At 32.0% G+C, this 19,046-nt stretch overlaps 2 protein-coding genes and 1 pseudogene across 2 annotated transcripts; 2 read left to right on the top strand and 1 right to left on the bottom strand.

The window, feature by feature from the left end:
* Positions 1 to 1,097: 1,097 nt before the first annotated feature.
* Positions 1,098 to 1,972, bottom strand: LOC108194596 (uncharacterized). Its single transcript, XM_017361554.2, has 2 exons — positions 1,892 to 1,972; positions 1,098 to 1,817 (listed from the first exon to the last, which is right to left on the bottom strand). Exons 1-2 carry the CDS (start codon positions 1,970 to 1,972, stop codon positions 1,098 to 1,100), a joined length of 801 nt encoding a protein of 266 aa, XP_017217043.2.
* A 4,051-nt stretch (positions 1,973 to 6,023) lies between these two features.
* Positions 6,024 to 7,858, top strand: LOC108196834 (F-box protein At1g67340). The gene is made up of 3 exons (XM_017364285.2): positions 6,024 to 6,475; positions 6,582 to 6,744; positions 6,878 to 7,858. The coding sequence occupies exons 1-3, from the start codon at positions 6,258 to 6,260 to the stop codon at positions 7,586 to 7,588; spliced, it is 1,092 nt and encodes a 363-aa protein (XP_017219774.1). The 5' UTR covers positions 6,024 to 6,257; the 3' UTR covers positions 7,589 to 7,858.
* Positions 7,859 to 16,659: 8,801 nt separating this feature from the next.
* On the top strand, positions 16,660 to 17,603 carry LOC108194595 (ethylene-responsive transcription factor ERF003-like; annotated as a pseudogene).
* Positions 17,604 to 19,046: the final 1,443 nt, after the last annotated feature.

The raw sequence follows: 19,046 nt of genomic DNA, 5'->3' as shown, positions 1-19,046 counted from the left end.
ACCATCCTAGATCATATAATCAATCCTCAGCAACCAACCAAAATTATCTCCTCTTAAAACTCCAAAAGCCTCCATGATTCCAATCTGCCCAGATCACTAATCTAATGTTTTGACCCCCTAAACGATATTTTCTGGAAACACTCAAAACACAAAAGCTGTAGAGGACGAAAAGATCTTTCAGAAAAGGTAAGGCTCATCGAAAACGAACTCATAACAAATCAGGAATTAAATAAAACGTCTGCTGATTCAAATTCAAAGCGAAAAACAGTGTCTGAATAAGTTTTGGGATTTTTAGAACAGTTCGAAACGGAATATGAGAAAACATTGTGAACGAAAGTTGTAGACAATTAAAAGAGGTTTCCGAAACATCAAGAATCATCAAAATCCGATAAGAATTGAATTTTCTACGAATTTTACAAGACAACTGATTTGTGTATAAAAATCCCTACGAATTTTTGAAATAAAAAATAAGAAAAAGTTGGGCGGCTCGCACAAGATTATAAAAAAAATGAGGAAACGCAGTCGATATATAAAAAGTCTCCAAACCCTAATTCTATACCTACCCGTTATCTGAATACAAGTCTGATCCATATTATAGGCCCATTATCCTACTTCAATTTTAAATCCTAATCATAATCCGATTTTAAGTCCTTTATTATTATTACTAAGCAATTAATATTATTCTAAAAATTACGGGATATTACATTCTACCCTCCTTAAAAAAAAATTGGTCCCGAAATTCTCCCAAATCTACTCTAAAAAAAATCCTATCTAAAAGTCAAGACACACAACTAAAAACTCATTAACCACAGACAAGTCAAACTTAAACCTCGGTCCACGGATTGCACCCTAGGGAATGAGCTAGTCTCATACCTAACACACTCCGAAGGACAGCCTGCTCTGGATACCAACTGTCCTTATCAACATTTACTAGAATTCGATTAGGACTCCAAAACTATTTATAGACTATTTTCGAATTAAAGTATAAACAAATATAGTTTTAACACATTTATATAAATAAACTTCAAATAATCTAATAAAATATCGGAATATTATATTCTTCCCCCGTTAAAATAATTTCGTCCTCGAAATTAAAGTTATAGACCTGATAAGTTAGCAGCATCATTTGCAGTGAGAGAAAACACACGTCCCGAACTCTTCTGCTCATCCTTCTTATTAGTATTGTTCTGATCTCCCGATTTCTGCAACGGTGCGTTGCAGTCCCGAATAGTATGACCCTGTCCACAATTCAAACATGCTCTTGAAATCCAGTGACAAACACCACTGTGCATTTTCCCACAGTGTGAACAAGCAGAATTTCCTCCATTCTGACCAGTTTGACCGCCTGACTGATTCCCAGATTGATTGCCTGACCTATTTTGCTGATTCCCATTTTTCTGCTGAAAACTGCGGGTGTTGTACCTTTGATTGTTTTGTTTAAATCCGCCCGAAGATTCTCCGTTATTCTGGAATCTGGGAGGATCATCATCCCTCTTTCTTTTCTGGTCCTGAACCTCAAGACGTTTGGCACAATCCATCTGATGGAGCTCCTGATCTCTAGCACTGTCCACCAAACTATCCATGGTAGCGTAGCGATTAGAAATGATATGGTTACATACGGAATCCTTCAAAGCCCATTTAAACTTCATAATTTTATCAGCGTCGTTTCCAGCAATAGACCGAGCATAATTAGCCAACCTCTGAAATCGAATCTGGAAATCTGTGACGGACTCATCCTCCTTCTGAGCAATATTCTGATACTCACGAGCATACTCCTCACGAACACAAGCTGGAAAATATCTCTGATCAAATTGCGCCTTAAAAACATTCCAGGTGAGAGTGTCCTCATATCCAGCCAGATGGGAAGCCACCACTGATTTCCACCAAGTGCCACATCCCCTTCAAGACGGTAAACACCAAAGCGAGCTTTCTCCTCTTCAGAACAATTTAGTACACGAAATATCTTCTCCATGTGACCGATCCAAGCCTCAGCATCTAAAGGGTGTTTGGCTTCCTTGAAACTGTCAGGCCTTTAATTCATGAATTATTACTTTACATATTACCTGCGCCTTTAATGAATTTCTAAATTTTTATCATCTTATGCTTTTAGCGAAAATATTACTTTACGACATTGGCCCAAGTTGGGACTGACAAAATTTATTACTTAAGCGAGGTTATTACTTTATCAGATATTATTTAATCGAGGTTTAACGGTATACACATAAGATAAAATATACTTTTTTTACACGAAAACAATATACGAAACAAATACTTTCAAAACACTTTCATATTCTTATTCGATACGATAATCATATAGTGAACAATAACTCAGAACTCATAATTTATACCACGACCACTACAACCCGGTGATAACGGTATAGTTTAATTAATAATAATGTGGTATTCACATTAAACCTATACTCGAAACTAGGGGTGTCAAACGGATAAAACGGATACGGATTTGCCCATATCTGTATCCGTATCCGCCTACTCAAAATCGGATCCGGATCCGAATACGGATACGCAAATTTTAGAATAAAAAAAACCGTATCCGTATCCAGCCGGATATTATCTGGATACGGATAATATCTGTATCCGCTTTTTCAAACATCACCAAAAAATCAAATATACATTCTGAGATTAATTAAAAAAACATATTTTGAACCGTTCAACAGTAAATGTATACCCAATCAAAAATTAATAACATACTTTAACAGAAATTTGGGCATTTTGGCCAAATATTTTGAACAAAATATTAATTTTAACAACTTAAAATCACAAAACAACACTATCTGCAACAATTTTAAAAAGAAAAAGCTTAATGAAGATAGTTCCATTTTCTCCATTTGCAAGATACTTAATGTTTCTTTTTTATTTTAAATATTAATTCTTTTTCAAAATTTATATGATAAAATAAAAAATATAAGTAAATAATAAATTTATATAAGTATACAGATGCGCCTGTATCAATATCCGTATCCGCAAACCCCGGATTCGAATACGGATAATATCCGTTTTATTCCGGATACGGATTATATCCGCTTTTTTCCGGATACGGTGACGGATTTTTCGGACGGATATCGGATCTTTCGAATTTTTTTGACAGCCCTACTCGAAACATCCTGAAATATTCATCTCACATCACATTATGTAATTGAAGGTAGTTACATTACGAATAAAATGAAGATGACTGTGGTCTGAGCATACATAATATTTCAAGAATAACGGACTCAATCATCAAATTAAATAACTAGTAAATGAAATAAAAAATGAGTAAATGTTGTAACTAATCATACGTACTACTGCTCAGATTTTATCATTCACATCAAACATCTAATTCAACAAAATAAAATACTATAAATTTCGCATCATTCAAGGTGTATCTTTTTCTTTATAAGCTAAAAGAAAGTCCGATAAAGTTTAAAAATATTGTTTTGAATTTGTTTATACAAGTTCGTGTTCCAGAAGCTGTCTTGTCGAGTAATATTAAAAGAAGAGATATATTGCTTTTAATATAGTTTACATAATATACAGCGAAAGGTGGGAATGAATAATGGAGAAATTATTGAATGAGAACAAAAGGCATCCCACTAAAGAACAAAAACAACGCAGAATCGCGAGAAGATTTAGTTTGAAAATAATCGAATACAAAGTTATTTAACGGCCGACAGAAAAGAGATGCAAGCATTTAGCTATTATTTTAAAATAAAAGGACGAATAAATTTTCGTTTTTAATTAATTAATTCATTTCAAATTAATTAGTTCATTTCAAATTTTACTATTACGACCCGAGTCATGACAAGTGTTATAAAAATTTATAACAATTTATTGTTGACTTTCTATAATTTAAATACATTAAATTTAGATCTTTTATGCATATGTGGAGGTCATCCCTCTATCCATGATTTATACACTCTACTTATTTTTTTCTAACTAAGTTATTGATAATAATCACTTTCCACGAATATTTTATTATATATTCTATTATCTGTATGAACTTATTATGATTTTTATTTGTATTGTATTTTTCAGGCGCGAGGTGGAAGAAAGAACGACAGCGAGATTTTTTATGGGTGTTTTCTTATCAAACATTAAAACTTTATTATCTAAGTGTCTCTCTTTTTTAAACGAAAGAATCAACTCATAAGAGCGGCTATTGTATTATGATACAATTTATCATACGTGAAAGTATTATGTGACAAAAAAAATAAATTCGAATTCTGCAATTTTATAGTTTAAGCTAATGACGATCAATAGCTAAACAAAAAATAATTCATGTCTTTATCATGTTTTAGCAATATATGCCGCCTAGTGATTTTGATGGGTGCTTTAATTAATTACCAATTCTATTCGATCATGATCAATAATTATACAAAACAGGTTTAGCAGCTCTATCTGTTGTATCTTGTGACAGCATCCGCACAATATTTCGTTATCCTTTGTTTTAAATCAAGAATTGGACTATTTGTTTAGTTGAGTCAGGATCAACCTTGATTATGATTGGTCTTACATCTCATAACAAAACAGAGAATTAAATAATTACAGATTAGATTTTGTAATAATTATAATTCATTATTAGCAAATATCTAAAATAAAACAGCCGTGATCCGAATATAAATATCGAACAATTAAGAAAACGGAAAATATATATAAGCCTTCATCAGTGTATCATAGTTTCATGAAATATCAACACACAACGCACGTATTTTAATATTTTGTTTTTAAATATAATATTATACAATAACATGAGATAATATAGAGGAAGAATGCAAGCACGCCGGTCTCGAATTTCTTGATGTTTGGTGGGCTACTAGCATGCATGCTATAAATTATAGTAATATAATATGCTAATTTTAATCGGTGTAACGCTTATGAAATTGTTAAGGATCGAAAAAGAACTGCGATCATTCAAATTAAGCACGTTACTTCATATTTGAGGTGATGGAAATTGAAACTATACGGCGGTGTGACATAAGGGACGGCGGACTTATGTTATTCACGCGACGTTGATCATTTACTTTTTTATATTATTAATTGCTTGAAGTAATAAAGTTTCTAGTTGATGGAGGCTATAGAGATAAGCATCAAGTTAATTAGCTGATAATAACATGCAAATATCGTTCTTAAGCATTTATAATCAAATTAATCCTATCGTTAGTCAAAATATTCATCATTACATCGACGTTTGTAAAATGCTTGAGACATGTGCTATGAGGATCCAATAATACAAGGAGTTCTAACTCAATAATAATACTTAACTTCAATACTTTTACGAATACTCCCTCCATCTCAAATTAGATGGGTTTTTTTTCTCATTTCACACATATTAAGAAATATTAAATAATTGTTTCTTTTTCCATCTTTACCCATATTTATTGTGTTGATTTCTTTTGTATATTAGCTAGTGGTATGATAAATAAGAGAGGATGAGAATGGAAGATTGTTGATAGATATGCATTGAAAAGTGAGATACTCGACTATTTTGAGATAAATTTTTTTCTCAAAAGGGTCATATAATTTGGGATGGAGGGAGTATTATTGTGATAAATATCCTGACAAAAAAGAATCTAGTACATATTAAAATGCTAAAGATTATGCTGGCACTTGGATTCAATATTAACTCAAAAATTAAAACTAATATTTTTTAAATATTTTTACAAATAAATTCTAATACCCATATATATTCAAGAAAAACAATTGAAAAAATTCATTTTAATTACAGGATAAAAACACGCACTGTCATCTCGCGTTACACCACGGTCACCCTAAAATTCGCAAACCAATTCAGACAGTAACTACATTTTAACCGCCCTGTAAATTCTGTGGTCTGTTCAAACAAATAAAAAGTTAGTTACTTTTTACTCTTAACAAGATTAACCGCTTTTCAAACTACCACAGTAAAAACACCGTCAGAAGACGTACACATGGATCCGGTCAACTCAGTTTGACCGATTACATTACAAACAATACGACAAAAGGCTAAAATCGTAAATATCCCGTAAACAAAGTCTTCAAAATTACGTACCGCTTTATCGTCGTCGTTCTAATCTCCTCTTCTGTTCTTATTTAACACCCTCTGCCTCTCTTTTTTTCACTTCTCCTTATCCTCATCACATACACAACTGAAGAGCCACATATAAAGATTTTCATTTTTTATTTAATTTTACGTATTTTCATGCACCACAAATATGTTTATTGATGTAGATATTGAGATATAGATATCGGTGCACATTTTGTGTAAGGTGGTGCGGTACGATATGAGAACGAGGCGAGGGCTATGCTATCCTAGAGATTCTGGTTTCGAAAAAAATGTTTTCAAGCGGAAAAAAGAATTTAACGCGACGGGGAATTTTCGAAAACGTAGCAAGAAAATTGATTATTTGGATATTTTGCCGGATGATCTCGTTCTTTCTATTCTATGCAAACTCAGCTCCACCGCGGATAGTCCCGCGGATTTTGGCCGTGTTTTGATGACGTGAGTTTTGATAATTTTTTACAAAATTTAAATTTTTTCGTAAATTTTGTTCTGTTGATCGGAATTGATGTGAAGTGTTTATGAATTATGATGATCGAAAATACAGATGCAAGAGATTGAATGAGCTGGGACTTCATTCGATGGTACTTTCGAAAGCGTCTCCGAAACTGTTTGCCGTGAAAGCTTCCCGGTGGTCGGAATCAGCTCACCGGTTTCTCAAGCAATGTGCTCATTCTGGAAATGTTGAAGCTTGTTACACTCTTGGCATGGTAATTATATATATATTACATGTTACTATTGCTTAACGAATTATTATAAATTTATAATTAACAAATTATTATAAATCATGTGAATTTGTAATTGTGTTTTGAAGCGACTCTGTTTATTTATTCGGTCATGCAGATCAGATTTTATTGCTTGCGTAGCAGAGGTACGGGCGCATCACTTCTAGCGAAAGCCGCGATTAGGTCGCACGCTGCGGCGCTCTATGCGCTCGCGGTCATTCAGTTTAATGGCAGCGGTGGCTCGAAGACCGACAAGGATCTTCGAGCCGGTGTGGCACTCTGCGCTCGAGCTGCGTTCCTCGGCCACATCGACGCGCTCCGTGAGCTAGGCCATTGCCTCCAAGACGGCTACGGGGTGCGTCAGAATGTGGCCGAGGGACGTCGGTTCTTAGTCCAAGCAAACGCTCGTGAGCTAGCAGGTGTTCTCCAGGACACTCCCGAGGCTTTTAAATCTAGTTCATGGCTTATTGGGGGCTGTTCTAATTGTCCTTTGCTCAGTGATTTTGGTTGTAATGTTCCTGAGCGGCTTCCTCACCCGGCTAATCAGTTTTTGAGTGATTGGTTTGGGGGGAAAAGCCCTGGTCCCGGGCTCAGACTATGTTCGCATCTAGGGTGTGGACGCCCTGAATCAAGAAGGCATGAGTTTCGTAGGTGCTCCGTGTGTGGGGATGTGAATTATTGTTCACGAGCCTGTCAGGCACTCGACTGGAGGACGCGCCATAAGGCTGAATGTACGCCCCCGGAGAGGTGGGAGGATGATCATGATGGAGAAGGTGACCATATTGGGGATGGCGGAGAGATTGCCGGTGATGCAATGGATGAAAGTTGAGACTATCCGACAATGACATATCAAACATACCCATTATATCCCGTTTTGGAGCCGGAGCATAGGATACTTTGAGTTTACTTATCCCGTTTTGGAGCCGGAGCATAGGACACTTTGAGTTTACTTAGAAAGTTCGGGAAAAAGAAATCGGAGATAAATTTTGAAAGCAGAGAGAACTAAATTTACAATGACAATCTTGCACACTTCGTTTTGTAGTCTTACATTATTAACTTGTATCATATAATGTTATCCAAATTCTCTGTCAATCTTTTAGCTCTGTCTTATTAGTACCAAGATGAAAATCCAATTCAAATTAGATGGATTTTTTGTTGGTAAATTGTTTCATTACTATCTTAATTGATGTTGATATCGGAAATTTGAAAGCATGAATGCATGATAATGAAATGTAGTACGAGTCCAGCTTTTTTCAAGGAAAGCCAGCTAAATTGCATTGAAGTGCTGAGTGAGGAAAAAGCTAACAAAAAGTAAGCTCAGCAGCACAGGGTTAAAGACAGGGTATCCAAGGTAAATCCAGTGCTAGTAGAGTTTTTATTTGTAAGCATCATCATTACAAGATTGAGTGCATTATTAGCATGTGTTTCAGAGTGCAATTTATGGTTCTGGAGATTTCACTTTAACTGTATATATGCAGTGCACAAAAGATCTGCTGCACCTCTTATACATCTTATAAATTAAGTCAAACGAGGGCTAAAACTTGTTTTAGTAAACTTAAGTTGCAGATTTTGAAATGCCCGAATCCAGCTCTTGGCTCGCTAGGTTGGGAGTACCTTGAAGCTCTCTATGAGCACTCTAGTCATTCAATTTTCGATGAACCTCAACTTGCTGAAGGATACAATGGCATTTCGAAACTAGTCTGAAGATTTGGTTGCAATAACATAAAGCGACGAATAATAAAAGGAAGCAAGTTTTGTTAAAAAAATAAGATAAAAGGAAGCAAGTAGAGATGAGATAGTGCATGAAAAGTTGAAGAAGCAGCTAAGTGCATTCAAAAGCAGAGGTCATATTTGCGTTTAAGCCCCACGAGAGACCAATGAACGCACATACACACTTGTTTATATCCTAAATTATGGTTAGTGTGTATATTTGTAAAGGGGAATTTAGTGGTTGAAGAGCACTGATCAGTTGTTTCTTTTTACCATACAATCATATCATTATTAATGCTGTTTTTGGCTATATATCCAGAATCAGAACCCAGATATAAAAACAAGTGGTCCAAAAAAAGGCCACATTCCCATTTGAAGGTCCAACCATTGTGGTTGGATCATGGATGTGTTATGTGTAAGATCCTGCCCAGCCACTAGACTTCACCATTATACATGTACAGCAACAAAAATCACAAGTACGAGATAGTCGTGTGTAGGCTAATCCACATTGAAGTTGAACCAGATTATAGCATAACTTAATCGATGGACCCTTGTAAATACACCACCCACATTAATCAAAATGATTTAAATATAAAAAAATTCGCGCTTAATATATGCCCAGAGCACATACTAGACAAACCCTAACTTTGTTTGGATAGAAAGTTCAGAGTCTTCGTGATTATTCAAAAAACGGTTTTTTTTAATATTTTCAAGTCGACCGGGATTATAGTATGCGAAGGAAATTGACGGAGTTGCATTCTAATCTCAACGCCGGTTCGTTGTCACTTGTCACTGCATATTAACCTGGCACCTAATACTTAAAATATGTCGTCCCCAGTATGAACTAACATCTCATAGTACTGCTGCTTCGTTCATTGAATCCACTGTTGACTGTTGTTCTGCACATTTGTATGCATCTAGGCTCTCGCCTTTTGACTTGAAAATAAGCGTATTCACTGTTTCTTTCTCCACAAGAAATTAAAAAGATTCTACAAAACTCGTGGTTTATGACTCTTTGAAACTGACTCCTCAACAGATATATCACTACTCACATACTCTATTCAACTTGTGGAATGAATAGAGTTTATGTTACGTTAATGGAATGTGTTTACATTCGAAAGTTTCGAACTTTTATACGACAGAAAAATCAATATACTTATATAAAGGAGAAGCGAGGGGCGTGTAGGTGGCGCCTCTCAGACAGCTTCGTTCTATTTTTCTAATTTTTTGGATGAAAGATATCAAAAATAACTACTTTTTTTTGTTTCAGATTAATTGATATGGTATATATCTTGGCATGAATTAATCTGATTATGTATCAGATTACTTATGGAATATAATAACTTGCAAATATTAATCTGATTCTGTTTCAGATTATTTATGGAAGATAGGAGCTTGCAAATTTTTTAATCTGATTTTGTTTCAGATTATTTAATTATGGAAAACAGTAGCACACAAGTCTCTCTGCACCTATAAATACCCCTATAGGTTGTAGGATTTTGGATCATTCAAACCCAACCTATACTCTCTCAAGACCACAGTGATATATGTGTTGGTTATTTTTTTATAATATTTGTTGTTGTTTGCAAACTTATGGTCTGTTTTATTAGGCGATCGATGTATATGGCTAGATGTCATCAATTAGTTTTGTTAATGAGCCGTATGCTTTTTATATGCAGGGAGTTAGGTTTTGGATCATCTAAACCCAACCTATACTCTCTCTCAATACGATAGTGATATATGTTTGTTGGTTATTCTTTTATAATATTTGTTTTGTTCATCGGACATATTTGTTGTTGTTTGCAAGCTTACTGTCTATTATATTAGGCGATCGATGTATATGGCCAGATGTCATCAATCAGTTATGTTAAAGAGCCGTATACTTTTTATATGCAAGGAGTTGTGTATGTCTGAGAAGTAGTGTTTGGAAAAATTAATGACAATGTTAGTCAAGAACATGATTACTTTTCAAAAAAAAAAACCAATTAAAATTAAGATTCGTCGTGCTTTAAATCGTAATTAGAAATTTATTATCATTTTTTCACTCATGAATTATAGTCCAATTTTGCAATTTTAAATATTAATATTGGTATTGTATTAAGATGTTTAAAATATAAATATATGTTTGTTGGTTATTCTTTTATAATATTTGTTTTGTTCATCGGACGTATTTGTTGTTGTTTGCAAGGTTACCGTCTATTTTATTGGGCGGTTGATGCATATGGCTAGATGTCGTCAATCAGTTCTGTTAAAGAGTCATATGCTTTTTATATGCAGGGAGTGGTATATGTGTCTAAGAAGTAGTATTTGGAAAAGTTAATGACAATGTTACTTAAGAACATGATTACTTTAAAAAAAACGCAATTAAAATTAAGATTCGTCGTGCTTTAAATCGTTAATTACATGTAGAAATTTATTATCATTTTTTCACTCATGAATTATAATCCAATTTTACGATTTTAAATATTAATATTGGTGTTGATTCGAGATGTTTATAATATAAAATTGATTTTATTCTACAAATATTAATTTTGAATCATTAATATAATTTTTATAAGTCGCCGCAAATTGATTTTATTCTACAAATATTAATTTTAAATTATTAATATAATTTTTATACGCCGCCGCAACGCGCGGCTTCTCAACTAGTTTATATATAAATCAAATTCGGGATAATCTAGTTTGAAATTACTATAGAAATTGGAGAACAGACTTTTAGAATGAAAATGTTATTTTCGGAGTTATTTGTAGCATATTTTTTGATTTTTGAAGTTATTTATAACATATTCTGCTATATATACAACTAGTTGAGAAGCCGCGCGTTGCGGCGGCCTATAAATATTATACTAATAATTTAGTATTAATATTTGTAGAATAACATAATTTTGTGACTGTTTATAAAAAATATATTAATGATTCAAAATTAATATTTGTAGGATAATATAAATTATATATTATAATAATTTTAATGTTATACCAATAATAATATATAAAATTGTAAAATTGGACTATAATTCACGGTGAAAAAATGAAAATAAATTTATACACGTAATTAACAATTTAAAGTACGACGAATCTTAATTTTATTTGTGTTTTTTTTTAAAAAGTAATCATGTTCTTACATTATCACTTTCCTCCAATTTTTCTGGATTGATTGTGCACAAAAACATTTAACTTAAATCCGTGAGATAGTGGTCTATAACTACGCTTGCTTATAACAACCTTTATTTTTTAATACTGTATAAATATCCTTCACTTAAAAGTTGGTTAAACGGAGCAAACAGATAATGCATGAATAATTTTTTCTTTATATACAGAGTAAATCATATAAAGATTAACAACAAAAAACATGTTCGCTGAACAAAAACAAATATTATAAAAAAAATAACCAACAAACATACATCACTAATAGTTAATTTATTGATATCGTCCATAAATATCATGTCAATACTATATACTTTTTCTTTTTCACGTGTTTGGATTTGTCGACTCCCTCTATAACTACTTTTGCTTGCAACAACCTTTATTTTTTTTAATACTGTATAAACAGCCTTCACTTATCATCGTAGAAGAACGGCACCACCGAGTTAGAAATCGAGTAAGACAACTATCACCAGATAGATAGAGGTAGGGTTGTGGTATTGAGACAGAGGAGATTGTGTTTTAATGATCCAAAACCCTACAATCTATACGGGTATTTATAGGTGCAGAGAGACTTATGTGCTACTCTTTCCCATAATTAAATAATCTGAAACAAAATCAGATTAATATTTTCAAGCTACTATATTTCATAAATAATCCGAAACAAAATCAGATTCTGAAACTTGCTTCTAATATACCCAAAACTAAAAAAAGTACTAATTTTTGATATTTTTCATCCAAAAATTCCAGAAAATTAGAAAAATAGATCAGAACGATATGAGAGGCGCCACAACTATCACCAAAGATAGGTAGGGTTCTGGTATTGAGAAAGAGCAGGTTGTGTTTTAATGATCCAAAACCCTACAATCTATACGCGTATTTATAGGTGCAGAGAGACTTGTGTGCTAATCTTTCCCATAATTAAATAATCTGAGACAAAATCAGATTAAAATTTTCAAGCTACTATATTCCATAAATAATATGAAACAAAATCAGATTCTGAAACTTGCTTCTAATATAGCCAAACGGTAATTCTCATTTTTGATATTTTTCATCGAAAAATTCCAGAAAATTAGAAAAATAGAACAGAACGATATGAGAGGCGCCAAATACACGCCCCTCGCTTCTCCTTTATATAAGTATATTGATGATTTATAACATATTGTAAAATTATTATGAAGACTTTCCGTAACCAAAAAGAACGCTTTCAAAAAGATTACTTATTTTTTTTTTACTCAAAAAAATTACTTATTTTTTTAAGTAGTAGTAATAGATAAAATCAATAACTGCCTCCTTGTATTGCGCGGGAGAAGAGCAGAACATTGTTGTGTTGTCAATTTAAAATCCATCTCAACGAAAAAATCAAATCTTGTATTGAGTTGTGATCAGAAGAAATGAATTTCTGGGAGTATGCGGAGAATTTGATACTGAATTTAATGGAAGATCCAAGCGAGAGAGACAAGAAATTTAGACAACACATTTACGAAACTAGAGCTAGGTGCGAGAAAGCTAAAGAGAATTGGGCATTGCCGCTTCGTCCATACGGCTTCTGGACATTCGATCGCCATAATTCTCAGATCTTCTGGGATGCCAAGATTAGTCAGGTTCGAGGTCGCAGAGATCCTTACGATGATCTCCTGGATGACAACGACAACCCCAAATAATTTGTGAGTAGCGAGCTCTCGCCATACGCACTCTCTTGAATCCGTGATTTAACAATGTCGCAATTATTTTCATTTTCTAGCTAGGACGACAGGTATAGACATAGGACTTAGCATCTGTTTTGATGCAGGGAAATCAAAGGTATTGTGGAGATGTACATTGATCTCTACATCTAATCAAGGAATGATGGTGTTAGAGATTCTGGTTTCATTTTCAGTTGTGGCGCGAATAATGTCCTTGATAATTGATATAAACATGATGTTTATATTTCATAATTTTGTATATGTGCCTGTTTGGCCAGTCCCGCTTACAGCTTTTTTTATAAGAAATCGATAACTATTTTTCTTGGTCAGTTTGTGTAGAAATTAGAATTTTTTGTCAAAACAGTTTAATCACTTACAAGTCTTAATTTACCTCTCACTTCTAGTTATTTTTTTATTTTAAATCAAAAGCACGTTTTTTAAGTTTACTCAAACTGCTTTTTGTTGCGCGGCTTCCGCTCATGTAAGCAAGCAAAAGATTGAAAAACAAATGAAATAGTACCTTGTTAAGTAAGAATATCAGAATTAGTTTCAAAAAAAAAAATATCAAAATTATTCTTGTATTTATATGAATTATCACTATCATGCGCTGTTTTAAAGGTCTCTAATCAATTTATTAATTTATCAATTACATTATGTATAAAATTTTGATTTGTCCAAAAATATCCGATCAATCCTCCGTGAATCCTGCATTGGTAACTTGACTAATTTGCATTAGTAGGTCGATTTATTAGTTATTCCCGACTTCTACAACCATATCAAAATTTTAAATATAAATTGATGGGCCTAAATTGTGAAATATCCCAATATAATTTTTCAACAAAATATAAATTATTTAGAATTATTTTTTGTAAAATCAAATTAAGAATGGAGGGTGTTTTACAAGTTTTAAGTGTCAAACTTTTCAAAAAATTTCTATGTCGCGTAGTATTTTACTTTAAGATCATATATTTTACTAAAGAATAATTGAATATCACTCTTATAATAAAATTAATAGTACATTACGGGATATTGCAAAAACGAATGCATTAAAGAATATTTGTATATATATACATAATTAAAGTGTATTATGAGATACTAGTGAATAAAGCCGCGCTTCGCGGCGGCCTTATGAATTTTTTATAAATTTTGATACGAATTAATATTATAATTGTATAAAAGTTATTTTGAGTCATGTTCCCATCAAACATATCATTAATAAAAAAAGTTGTTTTAACTACCCTCCCATCAAAGATAACATTAATCAATAATTATTATAATTATGATAAAATTAAATATAATAATATATATATATATATATATATATATATGTGTGTGTGTGTGTGTGTGTTTGAGCCGCTCTCTTGTCAAGCACAATATAATAACAAAAAATTATAATATAAATATTAGTTTTAGTCGCCCTACCTTCAAACACAAATACTAATAAAAATTATTATAATTATGATAAAGTTAAAGATTATAATTGGATAAAAATTATTTTAAGCCGTGGTTCCTTTTTAATAAAAAAAATATATATTATAACTTAAATAAAAAATTGTTTTAGCTGTTTTCCCGTCAAACATAATACTGATAGAAAATTTATCATTATTTAGATAAAAATTAATTTGGGCCGCCCTCCCCTCAAATACAATACTAATCCAGAATCATTAATTATGATAAAATTATAATTATAATTGGATAAATATATCCAATTTCATAAATTTTAGCTATTATATTTTTCTTTAAGATTCATGTTTCTTAATTGTTTAGAATTATCTCTTTTTTCTTTTAAGATTCCTATTTTTTATTTCATAGATTTTAGCTATTCTATTTTTGTTAAAATTCTTATTTCTTAACTACTTAGAATTATATCTACTATTTCTTAGCTACTTTATCTATTTTCTCTTAAAATATTAGAAAATTTAAACGGAAAGTTTCTAAAACTCCATATTACCTCTCGCGTATACTCTCAAGAATCATTTACATTATAATAAAATTATAATTATAATTGGATAAATATATTTAATTTCATAGATTTTATTTTTTTAATTGATTATAATTATATCTCTTTTCTTTTAAGATTCATATTTGTTAACTATTTAGAATTTCACAAATTTTAGATATTATATTTTTGTTAAGATTTTTATTTCTTAACTACTTAGAATTATATCTCTTTTACGATTAGTATTTTTAACTAATTTATCAATTTTTTCTCAAAAAATTAGAAAAATTAAACGAAAGATTTTTAGAAGCGCCATCTAAGCGCCCTGTATCCTCTTTTATATATATGAGCAGAATCTTGAAAACTACTGTGTGGTCTGTTCTCACAAACTATTAATGGGAGTTTTAGATGAAATGAAGAAGAATGAGATGCGGGAATTTTAAATTTATATAAATCGGATAGGGCCGAATATATAATCTTTTTTTAACTAAATATGAAGAGTAATTCAGGTAATTTTAAATTATTTTAAAAAAATTTAGAAAATTCATTCTTAAAATAGAATCATGGAATTATTAAGATTTTACAGCAGAATTCTAAATTTTAATAATTTCTATATTAATATGTAATTAAAAATTAAAATTTTATTACTTTTATGATTTATAAATAAGAAAAAGAATTGTATTAGTTTTAGAATTCTTTTCTAGATTCTACCGTATTACCTTTGGATTCCAATAAGAAAAGAATTGTGTTATCTTTAGAATTCTTAAACCTTATTTTTTGAAATTAGAATTATATTACCTTTAGAATTCTTGAACATGATTTTTTGAATTATAACTATATTTTCTCTCCGAAATTTAAGAAAAATCAAAATACTGAATCGAACAATTCTAGAGACGTCCGCATCCTCCTTTATATATATATATATCGATTATATGTATGTGTGTGTAAAATATTTTAAATAAGACAAATACACTAGAAACCCCTCTAAGTAAAATATTATATGGAATGGTAAACTCTTTAAAATGTTGAAAATCTTGATATGAGGATCAGTATTAAAAGTTAATGACCTCTTTATGGTGATAATTAATATATTTTTCTAAAAATATTAGTGCTAAATATTGATCCCAACTTTCACATAAAGTGATTTTTTTTTAATTATATACGTACATTTTTATACATTTCGTGAAAAGTAAAAATTTGATACCTATTATACAAATTTTCTTAAAAAAACTTCTACATTATCATCTATGTCTTTAATTGATCTTTGTGATATCTTTTATGTTAGATTTATGAAAAAATTTCATCAATTTAGATAGTATAATCAAGTTTATATTTCTTGTTTTAACGTCAAAATTTGTTATTACTATAAATAATAGTATATCACCTGAAAATAGAGTAAATTTCAAGGGTGTGGCTGAAGTTTACACCGATTTGCAAGTTTGTGGCCAAACTTTAAAAACTACAAAAGCGTGGCCAGAGTTTGCCTCCACCTTTTAAAACTTTGGCTCCCGTCAAATGCCCTCTAACGGAGCTAACGGAGTTGAGGGTATTTTTGGATTTTTTGAAATTCTTCTCTTTTTTTTCCTTTATTTTCTCAGCCGCCGCTGCTGTCCTTCGTTCTCCATCTCTCTTTCTTCTCTCTCTTTTTTTTCCTCTCTCTCCACACCACAGTCTCCTCTACATCCTCCGAAGTCCCATGTATCTCACTCGGTTTCTCCTTGTCCTGGAAACTCGATTACCAATGGTGGGGACTTCCTCTATGCAAATATTTTTTTTGCTTCAATATGGTCAGACCTCAACAGAGATACAGCGGAGTTCGTCAGAGGCATTGGGGTTCTTGGATCTCCGAAATTCGCGACCCTGTAGTGTAATTCACTACTAACTCAAAACTGTCCACATTTTTGTTCACATCAAAGGAGCCATTGTTTCTATTTTCTTCACAGGAAAACAAGAATCTGGCTCGGCACATTTGAAACAGTTGAGGATGTAGTACAAGCATACGACCAGGTTGCGCGACTCATGTGTTGACCAAGAGCACGTACTAACTTCATTTACAATGCCTCAAATGAGATTAAGGAAGTCAAGGGGAGAGTATTCAAGAGTTCAAGTCACCAGAAGAGGAATATATTGAACAGATAATCCAAGAATTGTTGGATTATGGACCTGTTGAGCTTTGTTCTGTAATTATCTTTGGAAAGAAAGATGGATTGATTAAAGAACCCTAGCCCTTTCTGTTTCTTCCCCCTTTTCCCCAAATAATTTTATTTATATATTTTTACATATCTACCCCTTTATTTTTTTAATTTCTAAGTGAGTTAACAGCTGAAATCTAACGGACTTAACGGCAGCCAAAGTTTTAAAAGGCGGAGGCAAACCCTGGCCACGCTTTTGTAATTTTTAAAGTTTGGCCACAAACTTGCAAATCGGTGTAAACTTCAGCCACACCCTTGAAATTTACTCCCTGAAAATAATATATATTATTGTGAGAACTAGCAAATTTTGTATAATTTGTCCTGTTTTGTGGTGCTTAATGATCAGGTTATCATGGATAAGCGACTTGCTAAGATCCAACTCATTCTTGAAAAGACAGTTCAAGGTATTACTTGGTTTTAGTTGTAAACTTATAAAGCTTTTCGTCGGGATGCCTGAACATTTTGTATGATTTGCTTTTAGTTAAGGTAGGATGTATACCTGGAAAAGAATAATATCGGTGCCACATAATGTTTAGTCAGTGATTGTAATGAACATTGATTAGAAGAAACTCAACCAAGAAATTACAGAGATTAATATCGAAAGACAAGCACATACACATGTAGATGCTAATGATTAACACTGATGTTAACCTCAGCATTTTCGTCCTGGAATAAGATATATATATATATATATATATATATATATATATATATATATATATTCTGGTCATTACTTATTACAACATTAAACTTTACTTGAATGACTGTTGGCTTTTTTAAGATACAAGAGGGAGATAAATACAATATATTAGGTGGAAACTTACAGGAGAGACATAGAAATTTATAATTTTATCAATCATAAGGTTCTTTATATAGAGCTCATACAAATCGCATAGGCACGATTAGTGCCACATAATAAGTTTATGGAGTTACAAATCTTCTCTAATTAAAGAGACATTAAAACATAATCAACTAATTAATATTTCAGTTACAATTTTAAATCATAATTCCAATACTCCCTCTTGATTCGAAATTGTAAAATTTATTCAGAATTTGAAAATGACGATGTACTTCTCATCATCACCAAGCATGGAGCACTTCTCTCCACAACCGTGAAGTACTTCTTTTCACAAACGTGGTGCACTTCTCACCACAAACGTTTATCACTAAGCATGAAGCACTTCTCTTCACAAACGTGGTGCACTTCTCACCACAAACGTGGAGCACTTCTCTCCACAACCGTGGTGCACTTCTCACCACAAACATGGAGCACTCATACTCACAGATCTGTTAAGACCATCATTAAGCTCTGATACCATTTGTTGGTTTTTTTAAGATACAAGAGGGAAATAGATATAATATATTAGGTGGAAGCTTATAGGAGAGACATAGAAACTTATAATTTTATAATCAAAAGGCTCTTTATATAGAGCTCATACAAATCACATAGGCACAATTAGTGCCACATAATAAATTTATGGAGTTACAAATCTTCTCTAATTAAAGAGAGATTAAAACATAATCAACTAATTAATATTTCAGTTACAATTTTGAATCATAATTCCAACAATGACACAATAATATTTCATTCTTTTGCTCAATATGTCTAAATTATTTCCA

This window comes from Daucus carota, chromosome 7 (genome assembly GCF_001625215.2).
Source record: "Daucus carota subsp. sativus chromosome 7, DH1 v3.0, whole genome shotgun sequence".
Classification (NCBI taxonomy): Eukaryota; Viridiplantae; Streptophyta; class Magnoliopsida; order Apiales; family Apiaceae; genus Daucus; species Daucus carota.
The sequence above is the reverse complement of the archived record's forward strand: the minus strand, read 5'-3'. Positions and strand labels throughout refer to the sequence as shown.

Bases quoted from the DNA above. Each gene is read 5' to 3' on its own strand.
- LOC108194596 (XM_017361554.2), bottom strand. From the start codon at position 1,972: ATGGAGAAGATATTTCGTGTACTAAATTGTTCTGAAGAGGAGAAAGCT. The intron at 1,818-1,891 runs GCACTTGGTGGA...AATGTTTTTAAG, and splicing joins ACCGTCTTGAAGGGGATGTG to GCGCAATTTGATCAGAGATA.
- LOC108196834 (XM_017364285.2), top strand. From the start codon at position 6,258: ATGAGAACGAGGCGAGGGCTATGCTATCCTAGAGATTCTGGTTTCGAA. The intron at 6,476-6,581 runs GTGAGTTTTGAT...TCGAAAATACAG, and splicing joins TTTGGCCGTGTTTTGATGAC to ATGCAAGAGATTGAATGAGC. The intron at 6,745-6,877 runs GTAATTATATAT...TCGGTCATGCAG, and splicing joins CTTGTTACACTCTTGGCATG to ATCAGATTTTATTGCTTGCG.